This window comes from Malaclemys terrapin, chromosome 3, assembly GCF_027887155.1.
Source record: "Malaclemys terrapin pileata isolate rMalTer1 chromosome 3, rMalTer1.hap1, whole genome shotgun sequence".
Taxonomy (NCBI): Eukaryota; Metazoa; Chordata; order Testudines; family Emydidae; genus Malaclemys; species Malaclemys terrapin.
Window position 1 is genome coordinate 191,939,521 of NC_071507.1, and position 22,076 is coordinate 191,961,596.

General features: G+C 44.0%; 1 protein-coding gene across 1 annotated transcript in view; it reads right to left on the bottom strand.

Moving 5' to 3' along the window:
- Positions 1 to 21,596, bottom strand: part of OPN5 (opsin 5) — a 47,682-nt gene extending 26,086 nt beyond the window's left edge. Inside the window, exons 1-2 of the mRNA XM_054023586.1 lie at positions 21,422 to 21,596; positions 2,392 to 2,547 (exon numbers count right to left, since the gene is read on the bottom strand). Coding sequence (XP_053879561.1) covers positions 2,392 to 2,521 — 130 coding nt within the window. The 5' untranslated portion in view covers positions 2,522 to 2,547; positions 21,422 to 21,596. The remainder of the gene's footprint in view (positions 1 to 2,391; positions 2,548 to 21,421) is intronic.
- Positions 21,597 to 22,076: the final 480 nt, after the last annotated feature.

The window sequence follows — 22,076 nt, forward strand, 5'->3', positions numbered from 1 at the left end:
CCCCGCATAGACATTCTACCTTTTTTGGACACATTTGTAGAGCCCAACATTTTTTAATCCCCCCCAGCCACATAATTGAAAGCTCACATGCTTGGAATCAAGTTAATGAACACTGGGGTCTATAGCATCAGAGCAGAAGGAATCTGAATTCAGAAGTGTGGTGTATTGAAAACTATTAAAACTGATCTATCACTTTAAATTCTCAGTGGTTTTCCTGGTCCTTCTTGCAGCCAGGGAGGTCTGCAGGGAAGCTGGCTGGGATCGAAGTCAGTCAGAAGACAGAGCCTAGAGTAAGGGGCGGGGGGCGGGTGCCTCTCTATTTTAGGGAGTCTGCTTTGTCTTTCTCTGTTTGGGGTTCTTCTGTGTTATTCTGAATTCTTAGAAATAAAGAAGTGTTACATTGCAACCGTCCAGCAAGAGTATTTTATGCTTCTAATCTAACTTCTCTGTTTGTTGCCATGAAACAATCAGAAACTCAGAGGCCTAATAGACAGTGTGTTGGCAGCATTTTCACTAACTCAAGATTACCATGTCTGAGGCGGGGCTGACAGGGTACAAGGGCCAGGCAGCACCTCCAAGAGCCCTGGGGGATGATCTGGATGCCAAGAAAGGCAACAACATTGGTTCAGAGTTAGTGTGGGCATTAACAGTAATTTTTTGAAGTGTTTCTTGCTTAATATCCTAATGACTAGATGATCACTCTACTTTAGTATCAGTAATTCCCTACTGATGCTAAAGACACAATGCTTTGCTTCTTCATAGAGGCCACTTTTAAGGGCCCCCACACTTCTCTGGGCCTCTACACATTGGCAAGAGTGCGTCCATTCATATATGACACTCACAGGCCATCTTTGTGGGCACACACTTTCAGAGGTTCCACTGAAGTTTTATTTGTAGAGGATTAGGGTTTGTGGGACCTAAGATGGAGAAATTCTGGTTGTGTGGCCTGGTTTATTTTATGCAAAGTTTGCTGCTGCTTTTCTTTGTCTTCCTCTGATAGTATTTTTTATTATTTCTCAAAGCTGCTTAGAGCCTGCGAGAGGTTTTTTTTTTAAAGTTTATATATTGAAATCTATATTAAATACAATAATTTTTAAAAGATAAGACAATGTATTTTGGAAGGAATACTTTCAACCACTCTGAGGCCTACATAGTTCCTGGGATCTCAATAAACGTAACTTACTCAGGAAAAAGACCCGAGGGTTTGTTTGTTTTGGACAACTCACTGAAGACATCTGTTTTCACAGCAGCAGGAAAGAAAAAAGTGGGGGGTAGCAAACAAAATGCTAGGATGCATAGAGAGCAGGGAAAGAATACTGAGAATAGTGTAACGGCACTGTGTAAATCAATGGTGTACCTTACATGGAATACTGGGTTCAGTTACTGAAACCAGGAGACCCATTCTAAACACACATTCTGAGCATACTCCCCTGATTTATAGAGTGACATTATACTACTGAATAACAACATATAGAAGAGATGCCAAGAAAGGCAACAACAATTACTCAGATCTTGAAGAGACTTTTGTAGCAGAAGAGATTGAAATATTAAGCTTAAATAAATAAATGGAGATATGTTATCTCCTAGAACTGGAAGGGACCTTGAAAGGTCAGTGAGTCCAGCCCCCTACCTTCACTAGCAGGACCAAGGACTGATTTTGCCCCAGATCCCTAAGTGGCCCCCTCAAGGATTGAACTCACAACCCTGGGTTTAGCAGGCCAATGCTCACACCACTGAGCTATCCCCCCTGAAGTTTGTTTTGGGAGGCGACAAATAAGAGAGGGTCTGATAGAGGTATATGATATAATGAATGATTATAAAGAAGGTAAATTGGAAGCCCCTGGTATTATGGAACCAGGGGAAATGCAATGAAAGACAATAAATATAAAACCCATACATGTAGAAATGTATTTCTTCAACACATGCAGTATCATTGAGACCAAGAGCTTAGCAAGACTCAAATATGACTGTGGATACTCTCATTATCCGTATAGTTATATTAGATAGATCTTTTTTAAAAATGAAAGGGGTATAAACCCCTATGCTATAAGGGCAGAAGCCAGCCACTAATTGTCCCAGGCTAGGAAACAACTTCTATGAGCAGCTTACCAAATAATTGTCCTTTAAGGATTTCTTGCATTTTCCTCTGACACATCTAGTACTGGTCACTGTCACAGATAGGATACTGGACCAGATGGATCATGGTTTTGATCCCGTCTGGCAATACCCATGTTCCTATTACTTAAGTTCCCCACCCACCATCCCACCACATCTTTCTTTTTACTATCTGGTGCACCACAAATATGACTGGCTGCAGCCTTCTTTGCGGGTGCCTGATAGACCATGTAGTGACTTACAACACCATGAACAAAATAATTAAAATAGCCTTACCAATTACTGTTAAATAAAATCCAGCTACTATGTCAGCTTCCCTAGAGAGTTTTGATGCAAAGGGGTCTTCATCCTGGAGGTAATGAGGAAGATGGTCATCTTGGGGAGAAGTGCTGTGATTTGATGCCATGCCACTCACGTACAGATTAGCAGTGTCTGAAAAGTGAAATAATGGAGTCAATAGTAGATTACAATTGCCACCAGGAATCACAATGGAATTTTTGTTTACATACAGAAGAGCGCAACCACATAACCCTATCCCCATCTATGGTCTACCAGCTCTCCTTTCATTTCAGAGTCCGGTTCAAAATTGCACTACTTGCTTTCAACCCTCCCCGCAGCCCCCGCCAGAGTCTTCCTGCAAGTTACTACTTGACTTTCTCTATGTAGGTACAGTACTTACTTAATATACCTCAGCAATGTCTTTACACTCCCACCCTTCTGTTCATGTGGCAATAGACTCTCATCTGCCTCTTCAACCACCCTTACAACTCTCAATCCAAGCACTTTCGCACAAGCAGCTCCTTTTATATGCAAAAACAGTAGTATTGATCCTACTTACACGACATATTTAGTAAATAATACTTTGCATTTGTATAGTGCTTTTCATCCATACATCTCCGAGCTGCATGCTAAGATGGGTTTGCATTATCATCCCCATTTTACAGATAGGGAAACCAAGGCACAGAGAGGCTGTCATAATGAGTGAGTGATGCAGATTCAGAACACAGATTTGAAGAAAGGTGCAATGCAAAATGAAGTTGTATAAGCTTTATTCTGAAAGTCAGATTTCACTTCCGTATCGATTATGTTGTGACGGTCCAAGACAGGTCCCTCACACTTGATGTCCGTCAAAACCATTTCATGCTAAAAGAGGGACCTAGACAAATTAGAGGATTGGGCCAAAAGAAATATGATGAGGTTCAACAAGGACAAGTGCAGAGTCCTGCACTTAGGACAGAAGAATCCCATGCACTGCTACAGACTAGGGACCGAGCGGCTAGGCAGACGTTCTGCAGAAGAGGACCTACGGGTTATAGTGGATGAGAAGCTGAATATGAGTCAACAGTGTGCCCTTGTTGCCAAGAAGGCTAACAGCATTTTGGTCTGTATAAGTAGGAGCATTGCTGGCAGATCGAGGGACATGATCATTCCCCTCTATTCGACATTGGTGAGGCCTCATCTGGAGTACTGTGTCCAGTTTTGAGTCCCACACTACAAGAAGGATGTGGAAAAATTGGAAAGAGACCAGTGAAGGGCGGGGTCAGCTCTAGGATTTTTGCCGCCCCAAGCAAAAACAATTTTGCCCTCCCCCCCCGTTTTTTTCTTACCCCACCCCTGGCCCCGCCTCAACTCCGCCCCTTCCCCAAATCCCCAGCCCTGCTTCCTCCCCCCAGGCTCTCAAGCCTAGGAGGGAGGGAGGGAGAGGGAGAAGCAGCGCGTGCACCACGGCCACTCGGGGTCTCCCCCTCCCTCCCAGGCTCTCAAACCCAGGAGGGAGGGGGAGATCCCAAGCGGCCGCAGCGCGCGAATCAGCTGTTTCGCGCGCCGCAACCGCTCGGGGTCTCCCCCTCCCTCCCAGGCTCTCAAACCTGGGAGGGAGGGGGAGATCCCGAGCGGCCGCGGTGCGCGAACAGCTGATTCGCGTGCAGCTGCTCCTCCTCCCTCCCAGGCTCTCAAACCCGGGAGGGAGGGGGAGATCCTGAGTGGCTGCGGCGTGCGAATCAGCTGTTTCGCAGGCCGCGGCCGCTCAGGATCTCCCCAGGTTTGAGAGCCTGGGAGGGAGGGCGAGCAGTGGCACGTGAGCGGCAGCAGCGGAGGTGAGTTAGGGTGGCCGGGGCACATTTTTAGGGGCGGCATGGCCCGCGCCAGAATGATGCCCTAAAAATGTGCCGCCCCAAGCACCAGCTTGTTTTGCTGGTGCCTAGAGCCGGCCCTGGTGAAGGGCAACAAAAATGATTAGGGGGCTGGAGCACATGATTTATGAGGAGAGGCTGAGGGAACTGGGATTATTTAGTCTGCAGAAGAGAAGAATGAGGGGGGATTTGATAGCTGCTTTCAACTACCTGAAAGGGGGTTCCAAAGAGGATGGATCTAGACTGTTCTCAGTGATACCAGATGACAGAATGAGGAGTAATGGTCTCAGGTTGCAGTGGGGGAGGTTTAGGTTGCATATTAGGAAAAACTTTTTCACTAGGAGGGTGGTGAAACACTGAAATGGGTTACCTAGGGAGGTGGTGGAATCTCCTTCCTTAGAGGTTTTTAAGGTCAGGATTGACAAAGCCCTGGATGGGATGATTTAGTTGGGGATTGGTCCTGCTTTGAGCAGGGGGTTGGACTAGATGACCTCCTGAGGTCCCTTCCAACCCTGATATTCTATGATTCTATGATAAACGGGAAAGCAGGGGTATTCCTGCTTATAAAGCTTCTACAGAAAAACTTGGACCTAATAGCCCCACTGAGACTATACATTCCCTACCCCTGACATCTCAAAGGGCTACTGAGTCCAATTCAAGTTCCTGGTTCTAGATATTAGAGCCCTTAATAATCTGGGATCAAGCCTCAGAGTTGGCCTCTGCACTGCAACCCTCCAAAACCACTGCACTCTCAGTGCCACAGTAATTTTCAGGGCCTGTTCGAGCTGTTAGCACCACCTTTTTAGTGACAGGTCTTGAGCTAGGAACACCCACCCTACCTGAGAAAATCAGAAATATGCTTGAGAGCCTGGCCACCTTTAGTGTGCCATCCAAACCTATCTTATCGCAGAAGCCAATACTCAATAACAGAAATGAAGGAGAAGAAAGAAGGTCAAGCTAAGGAAGAAAAAAAATCAACTGCAAATGGAAAATTCCAGGAAACCAAGGGAAAAGCCATTTTTGTTCTGAGGATCCATGGGGTTGCTTCATGTCATGCTCTATAGACTATGTGTATCAGACCATTTCTGGAGGAAAACTGGCTGAGGGTCCCATGGGAAACGGGGCTGACTAGGAAGTCTTACCAGGGGGAATGGCAGGATGGTAACATGTGACAAGCCTGACAGAGGCTGATTGGCTGATCATGGGCTCAGTCAGCGTATTTTTATTTTCACTGTCTCAGCTGACCAGTGGCCAGAGTCTGCAGTGAGTTAAACAGGCCAGGACAGCATCTTATGCAAAACTGGACAGAAAGTCAGGAAACTGGGATCATTCAATAGTTCCAGAGGCACATGGTAAATCTACCTAATAAGTAGAGCTGATTGGGAATTTTTCTGCAAAAACTTTTTTGCAAGAAACCCTGATTCGAAACCAAAATTTTTTGTGAGAAAGGGATGGTTTCAATTAATTTCTTGTCTTGAAAAACTTTTTGAAAAAAGTTTTGAAATAATCAAAACTATTATTTTGGCTTTTTAAAACAAAAAATGTCATTTTTCAGTTCAAAATTACTTTTTGTTTTGAAATTTAATATAATTATAGTAAAAACAAATACAAAATAAATAAAAGATTGAAATCAAAATGAAACATTTTCATTGACCTAAACCTACATTTTTTTTCTGAATGTCCTGTTCACAAACCTTTTCAATATTTTGACTGTAGGATTCCATTGTTGAAGCAGATCGTGGTGTCCAGGATGTTGATGCTGATGTGGGTGTGTTCCAGAGATGGTTTAGTGGATGAATGGCAGTTGTTGGAGTTTTGGTAGAAATCTCTGGGGGAGTTTAGGTTTCCTGTCTAGAGGATGAAAATATCATTTATGTATCTCAGATATGCCATTGGTTTCATGATGCATTTGTCCAGAAATTCTTCTCCAAGGTGGCCCATGAAGAGAATGACATACTGGGGAGCCATCCTAGTGCCCATTGCTGTTCCAGTGTCTTGGACAAAGTGTTTATAGTTTAATGTAAAATTATGTGTGAGGATTAAATGGATGAGTTTGGTGATGTGTTTGGGGTGGCTATTGGATGCTTGTCCATTATCTTATAAATATATAAGGCCAGCAACAATGCTATCATTGAAATGAAATGTTGGTATCTAGGGAGGTTACATCCACGGTTGCAAGGATGATGTTCTGAGGGAGGCCGTTCATATTGTAGAGTTTCTGGAGGAAGTTGGTTGTGTCCTGGAGAAAGTTGGCCCTTTGTGTGATGAGTGGCTTAAGTATGGCTTTTATGAGTCCCAGTATTCCTTCAGTAAGAGTGATGAGGCCAGATATAATAGGTTTGCCTGGGTTCCTTGTCTGTGTATCTTGGAAAGCATGTGAAAAGTCCCTGGGATGGGCTCATGGGGAATGAGAATATAAAATTTCTCTTGTTGTTTGGGGGAGAATTTGATGAGATCCTTAAATTCCTTGGTAAATTGTGGTGTGGGGTGTTCGTTGAGTTTATAGTAACTGGTGTTGGAGAGTTGTCGGTTGGCCTCCTTGACATAGTCATCACGGTCGAGGACTATGATGGAGCCCCCTTTGTCTGTTGGTTTGATTGCTATTTGGTAGTTGGATTTCAGAGGCTGTCTAGCTGTCGTCTCAGCAGTGGAGCGACTGTGGTGGATGTGATGTTTGTTAAGGATTTCACTGTCAATTTTTTTCCTGAAGCAATCCATGTAATGATCCAGACTGTGGTTCCATCATCCAGTCAGATGATTCTGTTTTCTTCTGATTGTTGGTGAGGATGTGATAGTTGTGGGTGGTGTTGTCATTGTTGTGTAAGAATTGTTTGAGGCAGAGTTGGTGAAAGAATTCTTCTAGTTCTCCACATGTTAGTACGGTATCAGGTTCTGTGAAGGGGCAGAAGATCTGTCCCCTGGAGAGATAGGCGCCGACTTCGTGGGTGCACCACGGCTGGAGCACCCAGGGGGAAAAATTGGTGGGTGCTCTGCACCCACCGGCAGTTCCCCATCCCGCCCCAGCTCACCTCCGCTCCGCCTCCTCCCCTGAATGTGCCACATCCAACTTCTCCCTCTCCTTCCCAGTGCTTGCTGCAGCGAAACACATGTTTTGCCTGGCATGTGCTAGGAGGGAGGGGGAGAAGCGGGAATGCAGCACACTCAGGGGAGGAGGCAGGGAAGAGGCCGGGCCGGGGCTGGGATTTGGGGAAGGAGTCCAATAGGGGCAGGGAGGGGGCGGAGTTTGGGCAGGGATTTGGGGGAAGGGGGTGGAATGGGGGTGGGGCAGGAGTGAGTTGGAGCAAGGCCGGGGCCGGGGGAGGGACGCTCGAGCACTCACTGGTGCCAGGAAAAGTTGGTGTCTGTGCCTGGAGATACAGATAACAACACTGGTTGGGGTAGTGTAGAGGTCTCAGGGTTCTGCCACACCCATCCCAGCAAAGAAGTAGTGGAGAGGTCCTCCAAGCGGCCTAGAGTGGTTGTGAGGATGCAACTAATCAGAGGGGCTGCTGGAACTGCCAATCAGGAGCCAGGAGGGCCCTATAAAAGGAGCTGCAGAACACAGCACCAGTTAGTTGCTGCTTGGAGCTGGAGAAGAAAGGACTGCATGCTTGGCAGGCTGGAAGAGCAGCAGGACCAAAACCAGTCTGCTGGCAGGGGCCAGGGAAGCGAGAGAGCTGGCTGCTGGGACTGAGTAAGGACTGAGCCCAGGGAGGGCCACAGGAAGATAGTGTCTCCAGGGAGGAAGCCCTGGGGATATGGCACCATACCAGGACTGGGACTACTTAAAGACTGAGCCCGGGGAGGGTTAGAGAGACACCACCAGAGGGGTGGACTGTATACCTCAGAAGGGGTCTGTTCTGGTTCACATACAGACAGTAAAAACAATGAGGAGTCCTTGTGGCACCTTAGAGACTAACAAATGTATTTGGGCATAAGCTTTTGTGGGCTAGAACCCACTTCCTCAGATGCATGGAGTGGAAAATACAGGAGCAGGTATAAATACATGAAAAGATGCGAGTTGCCTTACCAAGTGTGAGGTCAGTCTAATGAGACAATTCAGCTGACAACAGGATACCAAGGGAGGAAAAATAACTTTTGAAGTGGTAATGAGAGTGGCCCATTTCAGACAGACAGTGTGTGTGATTTGGGCGGCGGGCTGAGTCGCTGAAAAAACCATCTGAGAACCACCTAAAGGGGTCAACAGAACTGAAAGAATGCAGACACACCCAACCAGAGAGGGCACTCTCATGAGGTTGGTGCCAACCCCATTACAGGTAGTCTTGATAAATTGATAATGTTGGGGTGTCATGTAGTGTCCATGTGGTGGGTCCTGGTGCCATGGTTTCTCCCAGAGGTGATGTTCTGTGAACTGTGAAGTTGTTGTAATTGGTTCCACTTTTTGTTTTTGTATTAGTTGGCTTTCCTCAGGTTTTTTGATAGCTGTTTTGGGTTTCTTACAGTGCGTAGGAGCATGTAATGATTTCTTGTCTGAGGTGGTCCCTTCTGGAGTATCTGAGATGCAGTAAGTAGTTCCTCAGTTTTTTGGAAGTCCTTTTGCAGACCTGTTCAGCATATTTGGAGTTGTATGTAGTGATCGGAGGGTTATAGATGGTGAAACCCCTGCGGATGATGTTTGGGGTCCTACATTTGCTTAGTAAATAGATGTCGCTGTTAAGTTTTGCTTCCTTTTTCTTGATATTGTGGAATTTCTACTTCAGAAGGCAAAATTCGATATCTTCCATTGTACCATGCAGTGCTGTTGTAGCCATGTTAGTTACCGGATATTAGAGAGACAAGATGGGTGAGATAATATATTTTATTGGACCTTTTGTTGGTGAGGTAGACAAGCTTTCAAGCTTACACAGAGCTTGTCTTCAGTTCTGGGAAATAGACAGTCACAGCTAAATACAAGATCGAACAGATTTTTAACATAAGCAGTTAATACATAGTTCAATGGACCATTCAAGGTGAAGTGGCCCATTATCTCTCCAGTCATAGGGGGAAAGGAAAAAAAAGCTGGGGGGTGGTGGTTTAAGTGGGTTATAGATTGTTGTAATAACCCCTACAATCAGCGTCTCTAATCAGTCCATGTTTTATACCAGTGAAGCAGGTTAGGTGTTCATTACAAAGTAGCATGTTTCCCTAATGTAGACGGGACCTAAACTTTTTTTTTAAATTCACAGTCAATTCCTTGGGAAGTGCTTACTGTGTGTGCACTTAATCAAATCAAGAGGGGGGGAAATACCTTCTTTTACTTTACTCAATGTGCTCAGAAGATGATCGAGAAATAAACTTTTCTCTACAGATCTTTAACAGCTAACATTTTGTTTTTCTCCAGGGGAGACAAATAAGGGTATTTGTCTGGAAAAATAACTCTCCCTGTCTGGCTTTCAACATCGCTCTATATTTATAGTCTCTCCCTGCACAACCACCAGCTCAATAATGTGCTGCTAAGGATCCTGCAGTTCAGCGAGAATGAACAGCTTTCCGCTATCCATAACCCCCACAAAGAAATATGTTTTGTTATCTCACCTAGTCACTCTCTCTACGGCCTCTTCTACAACAGCCACATGTGATGGGGAAAAATGTACCAGACAAATAAAACGACGGTGGAAGTCCTCTAACGTCTGGACAACTGGTGTCCCATTCTCTAGCTGCTCCACACACACAAAAGACAGATCCATTCAAAGAAAATCAGACACCAGGAGCACACACTGCTCCATTATATACCGATAACCCCCTATTAATACAGTAATTACATATAAGTTATCCACGGGAGATGTGGTGGTGTGCATTTTCCAAAGTGAAAGAAGTTCAACATTGCATTATGAATTAGTCATCTGGCAGTAAGATTGTTATTCTGACTGTAGATGTTTATTTCTCTCCTGCCCCATGATGCGGAAATAAAAAGTTTAGAGTCCCAACACAAGCCAACAGAGGAAACCTTGGAGTGACTAACACGTGGCAAGAAGTCGAATGGTGTGCCAGAGATCCCAAACAGGTAGCATTACACCCTATATCTACGCCAGAGTTGATTAATTTTAGGAAAATATGTTGCAGATATACAGGCCATTTAAAAAATAATTTGATTTATTTTCTTTAAAATCAAAAACATAATGAAGGGGATAACACAAAAATTCAGGGAGTGGTAAATAATGAAAACGACAGGTCACTGAACCCTTCTTTACTTTCTCTCCTATCTCTGCTGTGCAGTGTTGCTTTACACTTTTAAACATCTGCTATATTTTAACCTTGAAGGTAGCTGCATTTATGTGAATGGGGAAATAATTTCCTCTGTGTTTGGAATCTTCCAGCCCATTTTGGTTGCAACCTAGATACATAATATCAGCATACATAGGGGCATATTCTCCTCATGTTCTGCTTGCAAAATTCCATCGGCATCAACAGCAGTTCTCTGTATGGCACACAGGAGAATATTGTCTAGATTTGTAAAGCACACTGTTATTCTTTCCAGATAAAATGTACTATAAAAATTAGAGATTATATTTCAAATCTGCAGCCCACATTCCACTCCACCAAGAGGCCCCCGTCAGTAAATCTGGTTCTTAAATCGTCACCGTAGGAAAGGTGCAGGTTTCCTGTACTTTATTGTGTGAGAGAGACCTGGATTAATTTTTAGACTCCTGCAATAGCAGATGAGAGCAAAGATACATATCTATTAAATGTAATTTGCAGCTACTTAATACAGTTAAAACTGAGCCTTGTCAAGTTAGCACCTATCACTAATTAACATTTTTTGTGTCCCCTTTCGCAAAGAGAGAAGGGTTTTGAGCTGTCGATAGCTTCTGGAAAAAGGCAAAATCATCTTCAGAAAACTAACAACTGTCCTCCTATTAAACAGCTTGAACTCTTTGGTCAGGACGAAGGAAAAAAATTTCTATTGTTTTCATGTATATTTTGCACTGCTGCTACTGATAAACAATTTCTGCAGCTGTTGGATAAACAGGTTTTAAAACAGTTATTAATTTTTATTTCTTAACCATTCCATGTAGAATCCTGTTTTAAAATGTGAACTTCTATTAAGAGCTCTAATTTTGGGGAGAATTAAATTTATGCGACCTGATAATGGCTAGCTAGGTGTAAAACTGTGATCAACCAGCTAAGATTTATGCTCAGCTAATTATATTTATTATTTTATCTTTCCACCCCTTCCAACCCCATTTGTTTGTCCCATCCACCTCTTACATCTTGCCTTTTAGATTCTAAGCTCTTTGGGGCACCGACTGTCATTTATTATAAATTTGTACAGGGCTTAACACAATAGGTCCCAAATGCTATTGCAGGATGAATCACAGAGGAGTAGGGCTCAAAAGGACTTCACAAATCCATCCTTCCATGCTGAGGCAGGATTAACTATACATAGACCATCTCTGACAGGTGTTTGTCTAACCTGTTCATAAAAATCTCCAGTGACTAGAATTCCACAACCTCCCTTGGTAACTTATTCCAGTACGTCCCCATTCTTATAGTTCAAAAGTGTTTCCTAATATCTAATCTAAATCTTCCTTGTTTCAAATTAAGGCAATTACTTCTTGTCCTACCTTCAGTGGACATGGAGAACCATGGATCACCATCCTCTTCATAACATCCTTTTCCATTTTTGAAGACTGTTATATACCCCCACACGCACACACACAGAGCCTTCTTGTCTCTAGACTAAGCATGCCCAATTCTTTCAACATTTCCTCATTCATTATTATTACTTTCCTTGAATTGGAAGTAAATGTTGCAAATCCACATTATATAAATGATCCTTGTTAAATTTTCAAAAAAGCACCTTTGTGCTTTCTCCCATGTTGTCCCTCACGTTTGAGAGGAGCTCTCCATAAACATCCACAAAACCACATCATTGCCCTCCTTCAAATCCCTCCTAAAACTCGCCTTTGCCATGCTGCCTACAAAAAACTTGACAAGGATTAGGTTTCAGGTGTATCAAGATCACTGTCTGTCATGCTAATATTGTCTCATTGTTTCTCTGTGCTCTCCCATCTGGCTCTATACATCTGTTGGTCTCTTGTCTTATACTTAGAATGTTAAGCCAGTTGGGACAGGGGCCATCTTTTTGTTCTGTGTTTGTACACTGCATAGCACAAGGGGATCTTGGTCCATGACTCGAACTCAGAGGTGCTACCACAAAACACAGAACAACAATAGCAATACAGAATGCTGGTGTGAATAATTTATAAAATAAGTATAGCAGATTCACCATTTTTCTAATGATACATTTTTCAGAGTCACTTTTTTGTAAGATTTATGAAAATAAAAGTTTTACAACTCTGAAAATGTGTTTTTAATCCTTATGGAACATGCCTGTAGCATTTAAAAGAGGTTACACCAACAGGATTCTATATAAATTACTATAAAAACTGAAAGGCCAGATTTTACCGAGTTCAGTAAGATATAGGTGTTGCACAGATGGAGCCGGTCAATAATTTTTTTTTTTTACAAAATATTTATTCATCAGATGATACCGATTGTCAAAATGTAAACTTTTGACAGAAATGTATCTGTTTTGACAAAAGTTTTGTTAAGCAGATTTCTCAGATTCAGGATGGAGTTTCTGATGAAAACCAGAGAGAGGGGCAAGACCTCCTCATCATGGCTACAATACTCATCTGAGATGTGAAAAACCCAGGCTCAAGTTTCTTCTCCGCCTGATTCAGTGAAGAAACTTGAACCTGGGTCTCCCACATCCCACGTGAGTTCCCTAAACATCAGACTACTGCTATTCTGGGTTGGGGCTCTCACTCACTTGTATTCAAACTGTTCCATCTTATGTAAATAAATATTCACTGGGGAGAGAGAGAGAGACTGACTCTATAGGCTAGTCCTTGCTCACTTTCTGTTTTTTCATGAAATTTTTTGAGAAGTCTGTAACCAAATGCTGAAACCTCAAAATTAACAGGGTTCAAAAAGGAATTGGATAAGTTCATGGAGGATAGGTCAATCAATGGCTATTAGCCAAGTTGGTCAGGGATGCAACCCTATGACTGCTAGAAGCTGGGACTGGACAACAGGGAATGGAACATTTGATACTTGCCAGGTTCTGTTCATTCCCTCTGAAGATCTGGCACTGGCGCCTGTGGGAAGACAGGATACTGGGCTAGATGAATCATTGCTCCCAGTATGGTCGTTATGTTCTTATGAAATTTTTCATTAAATGGAATTTTCCCAAAACCAGAACAGCGGGGAAGGCCCAGGCTGCACCAGTTCTTACAATGCTTTCACTGGTATTAGTGTGAGTCAGGTGGATGCTCTTTGCACTCAGTCATGAGCCTGGCTATGTACATGTGGAGCGGAGCAAGTGGCACCGTCTTCCAATACCAGCCGAACTGGCCCAGGGTTGGGGGGGGGCGCAGTCACTGCCAGGCTGCTACTCCCCACTTGAAGCAAGGGGGAAGCATGGAATAGATTGTGACTCTTTGGAGTCATTGTCAGCGTCCTGCCCTGCTCTTCGGATTGCAGAACTACATACTGTACCTTACTTGGGCTGGACAGCAAGGTGGAAATTCAGCCCTCAGAGATTTAAGAAAATGTCAGGAATACCGTGGTGTTGGTACAAACCGGGAAAGAGAAAAACCAACCTCATCTCATTATACAAAAAATGTAGCATTTTAAAAATGGGCTATTTTTTTAAAAAGTTTATCTTGTTGACTGGTGGAGAAGGGAATGCAGCCTCTTATTACAAAAGGCCTACATTATCCTAAAATAAGGAAACGGTGCCTTTTCTTACATCCAAAAAGGAACCCTAATATCAGGGGTGAAAGTAACTTGAAGGACTTACCGGTACGCTGGAATCCTGAGCAGGGGTCAGGGCTGGGAGCACTGGGCCCTTTAAATCACCGCTGGAGCCCCGGGCCCTTTAAATCGCTGCCAGAGCCCCGGGGCTCCTGGCCGCTGCTGCTACTCCGGGGCTCCGGCAGTGATTTAAAGGACCTGGGGCTCCCAGCAGCTGCTGCGGTAGTGGCGGTCGGAGCCCCGGGCCCTTTAAATCAGCACCAGAGCCCCGCTGCTGGGAGCCCCAGGGCTCCCAACCACCACCACTACCCCAGGGCTCCAGCAGCGGGGCTCTAGCAGCGATTTAAAGGGCCTTGGGCTCCAGCTTCTGCCAGGAGCCCGGGCCCTTTAAATCATGGGCCTGGGGAAGCTGCCCCTTCTGGTACGGTCGGCTGTGGACCAGACCGGCTCACTTTCACCTCTGCCTAATATAGAATTGATTCAAGAACACTAGAAACCGAAAGCAGAACAAATTAGTGAGCTTACCGTTCCTCTTGTCATTCAAAATCAATAGGAGTGGCAATCCTGATAAACAAATATTTCCCATTCAATGCTGGAAAAAACAAAGACTGAAGATGGTTTTATGGTATTAATACAAGGCCAAGGTAAGAATTTTTCAATTTCTATTCATATCTGTGCCTCAAACTTTGATATTCCAAATTTTGTTTTAAAGAAACGAAGGACAATATTGCAATGCGTAGAAAATGCATGAAGAGCCTGGTACAACGAGTCTTTGCCATTTCATCAAAGAACCATGATCCTATTATAAAATTGTGTATTTCCATCTGCCAACCCCTGTCCGGTTCTCAAATCCCTACAAATGGTGAACTTGAAAAAAAAACAAAAACTTTGACTACGTTACAATTTACTACTATAACACATGTGCAAAGCCAAGATTTGAATGTAATATTATCAGTGGATATTAACACAATTAAAATAATGCCCACAGAATTTCATGCATCCTTCGTTCCAGTTCTGTACAATGTTGTTGAAAACTCTGTAAAAATGGTTGAGTCCCAGCCACCGTGTGATGCAATCACTTAACCATATGAGCCGCTTTATTCATGTGAGTAGCCCCATTGATGTCAGTGGGACTAGTCATGCATTAAATTCATCCCTCCGCAGAAAGTCAGCATGAGGCCTTCTCACCCCATGTGAGTAAAGCTACCCAGGCAGCTTTCATTATGAAGAACACAGAATAACAGGAGGGAGTGGGGAGCTGAGACACCTAATGTTCCCCTTCTCCCTTCCCCGGAACCCCTAGACCTAGAAGCAAAATCTACAATAAAAACGCACTAACAAACCATTTGCTGACCATCGCATTGCTCCCTCTGCTTGTGTGTTATAACCCTTTCCTCCCAAATCCGGGCCTGACTTTTCTATTTAGACTGCAAGCTCTTCAGGTCAGAGAGTACCTCTTATTCTGTGTTTGTGCAGTGCTTAGCAGAAAGGGGTCACAATCTTGTATTGCACTAGTGTAATATTAATAACAATAACATCATGTGAGTACATGGCAGGATAGGCTGTGGCACAAAATAGGACAGGAGAAGAAGGGATCTATCAAAAGACTCGGCTAATACAGATATAAGCTTTGGAATGGCTGTAGTCACTTGTTCAAATCAGTGGTGATGATGGGATTTCAGGGTAACTTCTTGTGACGGGGTGTACCAACCCTGCTCTGAGCCAACGGGGATGGACCAATCACTGTGGGCCCAGGAGGCCATGCCCCTCAAACCTGCTGCGCATGCTCCAGGTGGAAGGGATGGATAAAAGGAGGCAGCCCAGCTCAGTCTGGTCTGGCTGAGGAGAAGGAATAACATGTGTTGCAAGCTCCTGTGGAGATGCCAGAGACTCCTCAGGGGGTGGAAACCGTAGACCAGGGCTATGCTGTGAGTGACCAGACGACCACACAGATTTATAGGGACGCTGAGTCACTGCCAGCTGGAGAGATGCATGAGAAGCACCTTGTGGTAGGAAGTGAACCAGGGAGTTGTTAGAAGCTGATGCTTAACGGGGAACCGTCCGGCTTCATAGGGCCCACCCAGCTCCACCAGATTCTTAAACACCCCCCCACCCCTGCCCGAATTGCCACTAGGCGTGGCTACTGCTGGTTTCCTCTGCCCCAGCTGGAGGCTACAAACTGACTGTTTGTTCTGCCCTGCCCCAAGGGTCAGAACTCCAGCTGCTGTTTGCTTCCCCCAGCCAGGAGGCTTAGGGGCCCTAGACTACTTGTTTGTTCAGCCCTGCCTAGGGGCTATAGACTGAAGGTTTGTTCTGCCCCACCCAGAAGGGCAGAAACCCTAACTGTTACTGTCGACCCCGGCCAGGAAGCACAGAGGCTACAGACTGCTCGTTCTACTCCGCCCGTGGGCCACGGTTAGATATTTGTTCGACCCCGCCGGGGTCCCGAGACCACATCATTCCAATTATTTGATCCACTAGGGAGTACAGATGATTGTGTGATGGGGTGTGCCAACCCTGCACTGGGCCAACAGGGACTCCCCCTGCTGACAAACAGGGCCCCCATCACACTTCTGACATTGGATAGAGGGGATATATTCTGGTCCTATGGCTGTTATAATTGTGAATGGGGGATAAATCTGCACATTTTAAGATGGAAAGGAGATGAAGGCAAGGAGGGCCACTTTCACCAATTTTATAATATACTATCCTTGAACCCCAGGTCCAAACACCAAGACAATGACCATGTCTGCACTAATGAACTTACAGCGACACAGCTGTACCAATGCAGCTGCACCCCATAGGATGACTTGTGTAGACGCTCTATGCTGACGGAAGAGAGCTCTCCCATCGACATAATAAAACAACCTTATGAGAGGAGGTAGCTATGTCAGCAGGAGAAGCTCTCTCACCGACAGTGCTGTGCACATAAGTTTTGCCGGCATAAGTGCTCATGTCATTCAGAGGGTGTTTTTTTCACACCCCTGAGCGACATACATTTTGATGACATAAGTGATAGTGTAGACATGGCCTAAGACCCTGATTCAGGAAGGTACTTAGGCACATACATAGTCCTGTTGAAATCAGTAAGACTGCTCACATTCTGAAAGTTAAGCACATACTTAATTACTTTCCTGAACTGGGATTTTAATGAAGGCATCAAGGGTAACCAATTTGCCAAAGTTCCTTTTTGCTTTTGTTCTCCATACAGATGCTACGCCCTCCTGTAACAAGTAGGCTTAATTCAATTTTTTTTCTGAGGAATTGGGGCAAAACATCTCTGGATTTCAAGTAAAGACAAACAAATCCTCGGTAAGAACTGGGAAAAGGTATAGAAAGCACTGCCCTTTGGGTACATCTACACAGCAGGTGGGAGAGAGAGTCCCAGCTTGGGTAGAAATAAATGCAGGAGATCTGCTCGAACTCACGCCTAAAAATAGCAGCCTGGGCAGCGATTTGGGTTAGTTGCCCAAGTCCATACGCAGGGGTTGGGTGGGATTGTATTTGGGCAGCTAACCTGATCCATCATCCACAACCTGTGCTGCTGCAGCCACATGGCTATTTTTAAGCACTAGCTTGAGCAGAGCTTCCATGTGAATGTCTACCCAAGCTGGGACTCATCTTCCCAGCAGCTGTGTAGATACATCCTAAGTGTCCCAAAAACGGCTTTACGGGCCTTATCTGAAGCCCACTGATTTAAGTCTTTCGATTGACTTCAACAGACTTTGGTTTTGGCCCTAAGTACTTAGATACCAGTGTAAGGCTTGAGGTCAAGGACATATATACCACCAACATCTTACTGGAGCAAGTTATGGAGGATTTTTTAAATGGTCTAATCCATTAGGGTAAAATTCACTCTGGTACAAAAGGCAGCACAAAGTTTAGGCCCCACTACATCAGCTCATAAATTCCAGATAAGCTCACAAAATAAAGTGGTGGATAACCCTGTGTTGACCCTTTGTACTATATTCCCTCCTTCATTATCTGGCTTGGAAGAATTAACGTAGTGAAAATGGCTCCCAGCTGGCTTCAACGGGAGTTATGGGCAGTCCACACTTTACGGAATGTTCAGCCCTTGCAAGTTCAAGCCCCTACAGCCTCATGGGACTTCGGTTTGTGATTCCTGCGCTCCTGTGATTTCTTTCCCTGTTCATTTGGAAATAATGATAATAACAATTGGAAATAAACAAAAAATAATGATGAAGCAACCTTTGCTTTGGTCAAGAGCTGCAAGTCTCTAGTAGTTCACAAGACAATGTGCCTGTGATGGTACACAAGCATCGTCTGCGTCTCCCTGTCCTGACTGTTAAATCCACAATGGAATTGTAAAGGAGTCCAACACTTGTCATGAAAATCAGTGCCGTATCCCTTAACGGTCTGCTTCTCTTCATTCAATCATTTTCTCCAATTAGCACCACTGTCTCTAAGCTGGTTTCTACTAGAGATGTACATCCTTAATCACACATTTCTCTGATAGTCCAAGTAATAACCACATTTGCGAAGCTAATCCAGAAAATATATTAATTAGTTAATCCTCATAATCTCCCGGTGAGGGAGGCATGATAATGTTCAGAACCGTCTGAACTTATAACATCTTTGGGATGCATCCTTATGGCTCAGCAAAGAACATCAAAAAATATACTTTGTAGTGTGACACCAGACTGAGATGTGGCATGAATCAGGTGTTTTGGTGTATTTGTTATATTTGAAAAAAAATTAATAAAAAATATAAATGAACATAAAAGATGTGGCAAGAATGTTTGTCCCCCACAGGTCAGACTCTGAATAACATGCAATAATATCTCAACAGTGGATGCCTCTGTTATGGAAATACTAGTGCGTCAATAACAGCGATATGATTTTAACCCTTCACAACGGAGTCTGCTTTGCAAAGTAATAAAATCTGCAAATATTTACCATTGGTTTGCTATAGTTCCCAGTACTTTAATAGGGCTATTCATTGTAGTAACCCCTACACCGAGTGTTTGCAAAACCGAGCTTTAAATCAATTACAGTGATCAAAAAATTAGGAAAAGTCAAAGCAATAGCAATCAAGTGCTGATTGGTGTCTCAATAGCAGTAGTACTAATCAACAAACAGTGAAGGCTGTCCAGACAGCAAGGCGAGTATTTGGGAACGGAAATGCCCACAACATTATAGCTCTGATTTCAGAAACCCCAGAAATCAGACCAAAGACAGAGTAACAGCAAAGTGACAATGTGCACAATTTTCACAGGATAACACCGAGTTATTGCAATGATATTCTGTGTTGTACTTTCCTATAGGAGAATGCAGGAGAAAAATACAAATACGAAAATCTCTGTGCGCAAAAACAAAACAAAACAAAAATCAATAAAACTGAAAAGAAATTCAAGTCCACACAAAAAAATATTGTCTGTAATTATTTAACTTAACAGGCCTTTTATTATTTAGGATTGTTATGCAAACAGCCTATCACTCTTTCAGGTAGAGGTCTCCTATTAATGGAAACAACGAGGAGTCTGGTGGCACCTTAAAGACTAACAGATTTATTTGGACCAGGGCCGGCTCCAGGCACCAGCCGACCAAGCATGTGCTTGGGGCGGCACCTGGTAAGGGGTGGCCAATCTTAGGGTGGCGGCGGGGGGGGGGTGCTCAGGTTTTTTTTGGGGGGGGGGGTTGGTTCGGTTGGGCGGCGCTGGGGGTGGGGTGGGTTGTTTTTGTTTCAGGAGCTGGGCGCGCGGGGGGCACTGGGGGGGAATTCGGCAGCGGCGCTCTGCGGGGAGGGTGGCGGCGCGGGGGGGCGCTCCGGGGAGGGTGTTTGGCGCTTCGTGGGGGTTCGGGGGTTCGGCGGCGCAGCGCTCCGCGGGGGGCTGGGGGTGTTCGGCGGCACGGCGCTCCGCGGGTGGGGGGGGGTGGCGGTGCTGAGGGTGTGTGTTATGGCGGCGCTATAGCGGGTGGCACTCTTTTTTTTTGCTTGGGGCGGCAAAAAAGTTAGAGCCGGCCCTGATTTGGGCATAAGCTTTCGTGGGTAAAAACCTCACTTCTTCAGATGCATCCTATTAATGGGTCTATTCCACCTTCGATGGGTGAATGGAACAATATGCAGAGTGCCTCGTCTACATAGCTGTACTGTATATAATTATCAATAGAGAGTTACAGTTGACAAAGCGAGGGAAGTGTTGAGCAGCCTATAAGGTCACATGTATTCACTTCTCACACAGAACAATGAAGTCTTTCAAAAGCCCTATGAGTTAAGTATTCACATAACTATTTTCTGATGTGTAAATTTAATTACTGAGCAGTTTAGTGACTTGCACTACAGCAAGTCAATGGCTGGGACTGTAACCCAAGAATACTGATGCCCATTCCTCTGCTCTCCCAACTAGAGAACTCTCGCCCCCAATCACGGGATATAGTGTACATTAAAATTGTCTGTCTGCTACCTGCCGGCCACTGAAACAGCAACCGTTTCAACCCTCCAAATGTGCATAATATGTGGACATGCAAATGTGTACTCCAGAAAAACAAAAACGCAGGCTCATTACATTCAAGCTGTCCATAAACATTAGTATTATTGTCCTGATATACTGCTCCTAACAAGCACTTTGGTGTTCATTCTTGATTAAAAATGGGGTTTTAAAAATTACAATAAAGATTAAACAGTCACGTTTTTTATAATTCCTATAGACAAAGGACCAGATTCTCAGCTGGTGTAAACTATCACTCCACCGAAGTCAATGGAGCAATGACATTTTACGCCAGCTGAGGATCTGCCCCGAGGTGTATCAATCTACATATAAGAGACCCTATGTCAAACCTAATAGAGAGCCTAGAGGACGGGATTTTTATATCTTCTAGATCCTCAGAACAAAATCCTTCAGCAAGCCCGTGAAGTGTACTCCAGTGATCTCCAGCTTTGCTGTTGTTGTGACACATTCACTATTTCTTACTTTGAAAACCGTCAATCAATATTTCACATTTCTAATGTTGCCTAGTGAAGGGATTGCTCACTCATCTCAAACAGACATAATAGACATGATACCAGCTAAAGGGGGAAAGAGAAACCAACACCATTGCTATATATCAAAACTTTCATTTAGAACCACAGCTTTGAATGCATTAGATACCTTTCTAAGAGCCAGATTCTGGCACCCTCACTCATGCTAGGTAGTACCTTATTTTGTGGGGCATCCCATGGAAACTGATGGGACTCCTTGTCTAGTAAAGAGTTACTCAACATGAGCAAAGGTCATCCAGATCTGGCCCTAAAAGAAGGATATACATGCATAAATGAAAAGTGGATGAAGAGTAGACCTGCAGAGTAAATATCTGACAGTGTATGTGCACACATTACACACATTGCATGCACACACACATTTTTATTATTCAATTTTCTTCTTAATACGAGTTATAACAGAAGAAGACAATACCTCGTTCTTGAGCTCTGTATAGTGCATTCCCTCCACAGATCCAATATTCCTCTTTATGTCAATGTCTGGATCAAAGCAATCTTTCAGCAAGCATAAATCCACAGCATGTTCTGTGTTGCTTAAGTGTTCCAAGTTTTAGAATTCGGGGGGAGGGGGTTTGTTTATAAAAATGATCACTCTCTCCTCCCCTTTCTGACTTCTTAGGCTAATAGCTCTGCATGTTGCAGTATTTGTTCTCTCTCTCTCTCTGATGTGGTGCTGCTGTAGCAAATAGATCTTATCACATGAAACTATCATTTTCTAGAGCATCCAACCCCCTTGGTTCTTCCCCAATCAGCTTGCTATGACATCTTTAGAGAAAAAAATAATCCTGCTAGGGTACTTATGAATGAATGAGGAGGAGTGTGACTCAAAGATTTGTAGGAGCAGATAGAACTAGATAGAACAACAACAAAAAATCACAAGCAGGGAATGATAAAGTCCCTCCTGTGTAAATCAGAGACCATAATAATAATCCTGTGCATTGTCTGTGCCACAAAAATTAAGAATGCTTTTAAAGTTTAAGGATTAGAGGTTTTTCTCCTCAACAAGTAATGCTTACCCTATTGGCAGGAAAACATCCTAAATAGTAAAAGGCTTTTTATTGTCGTTATTA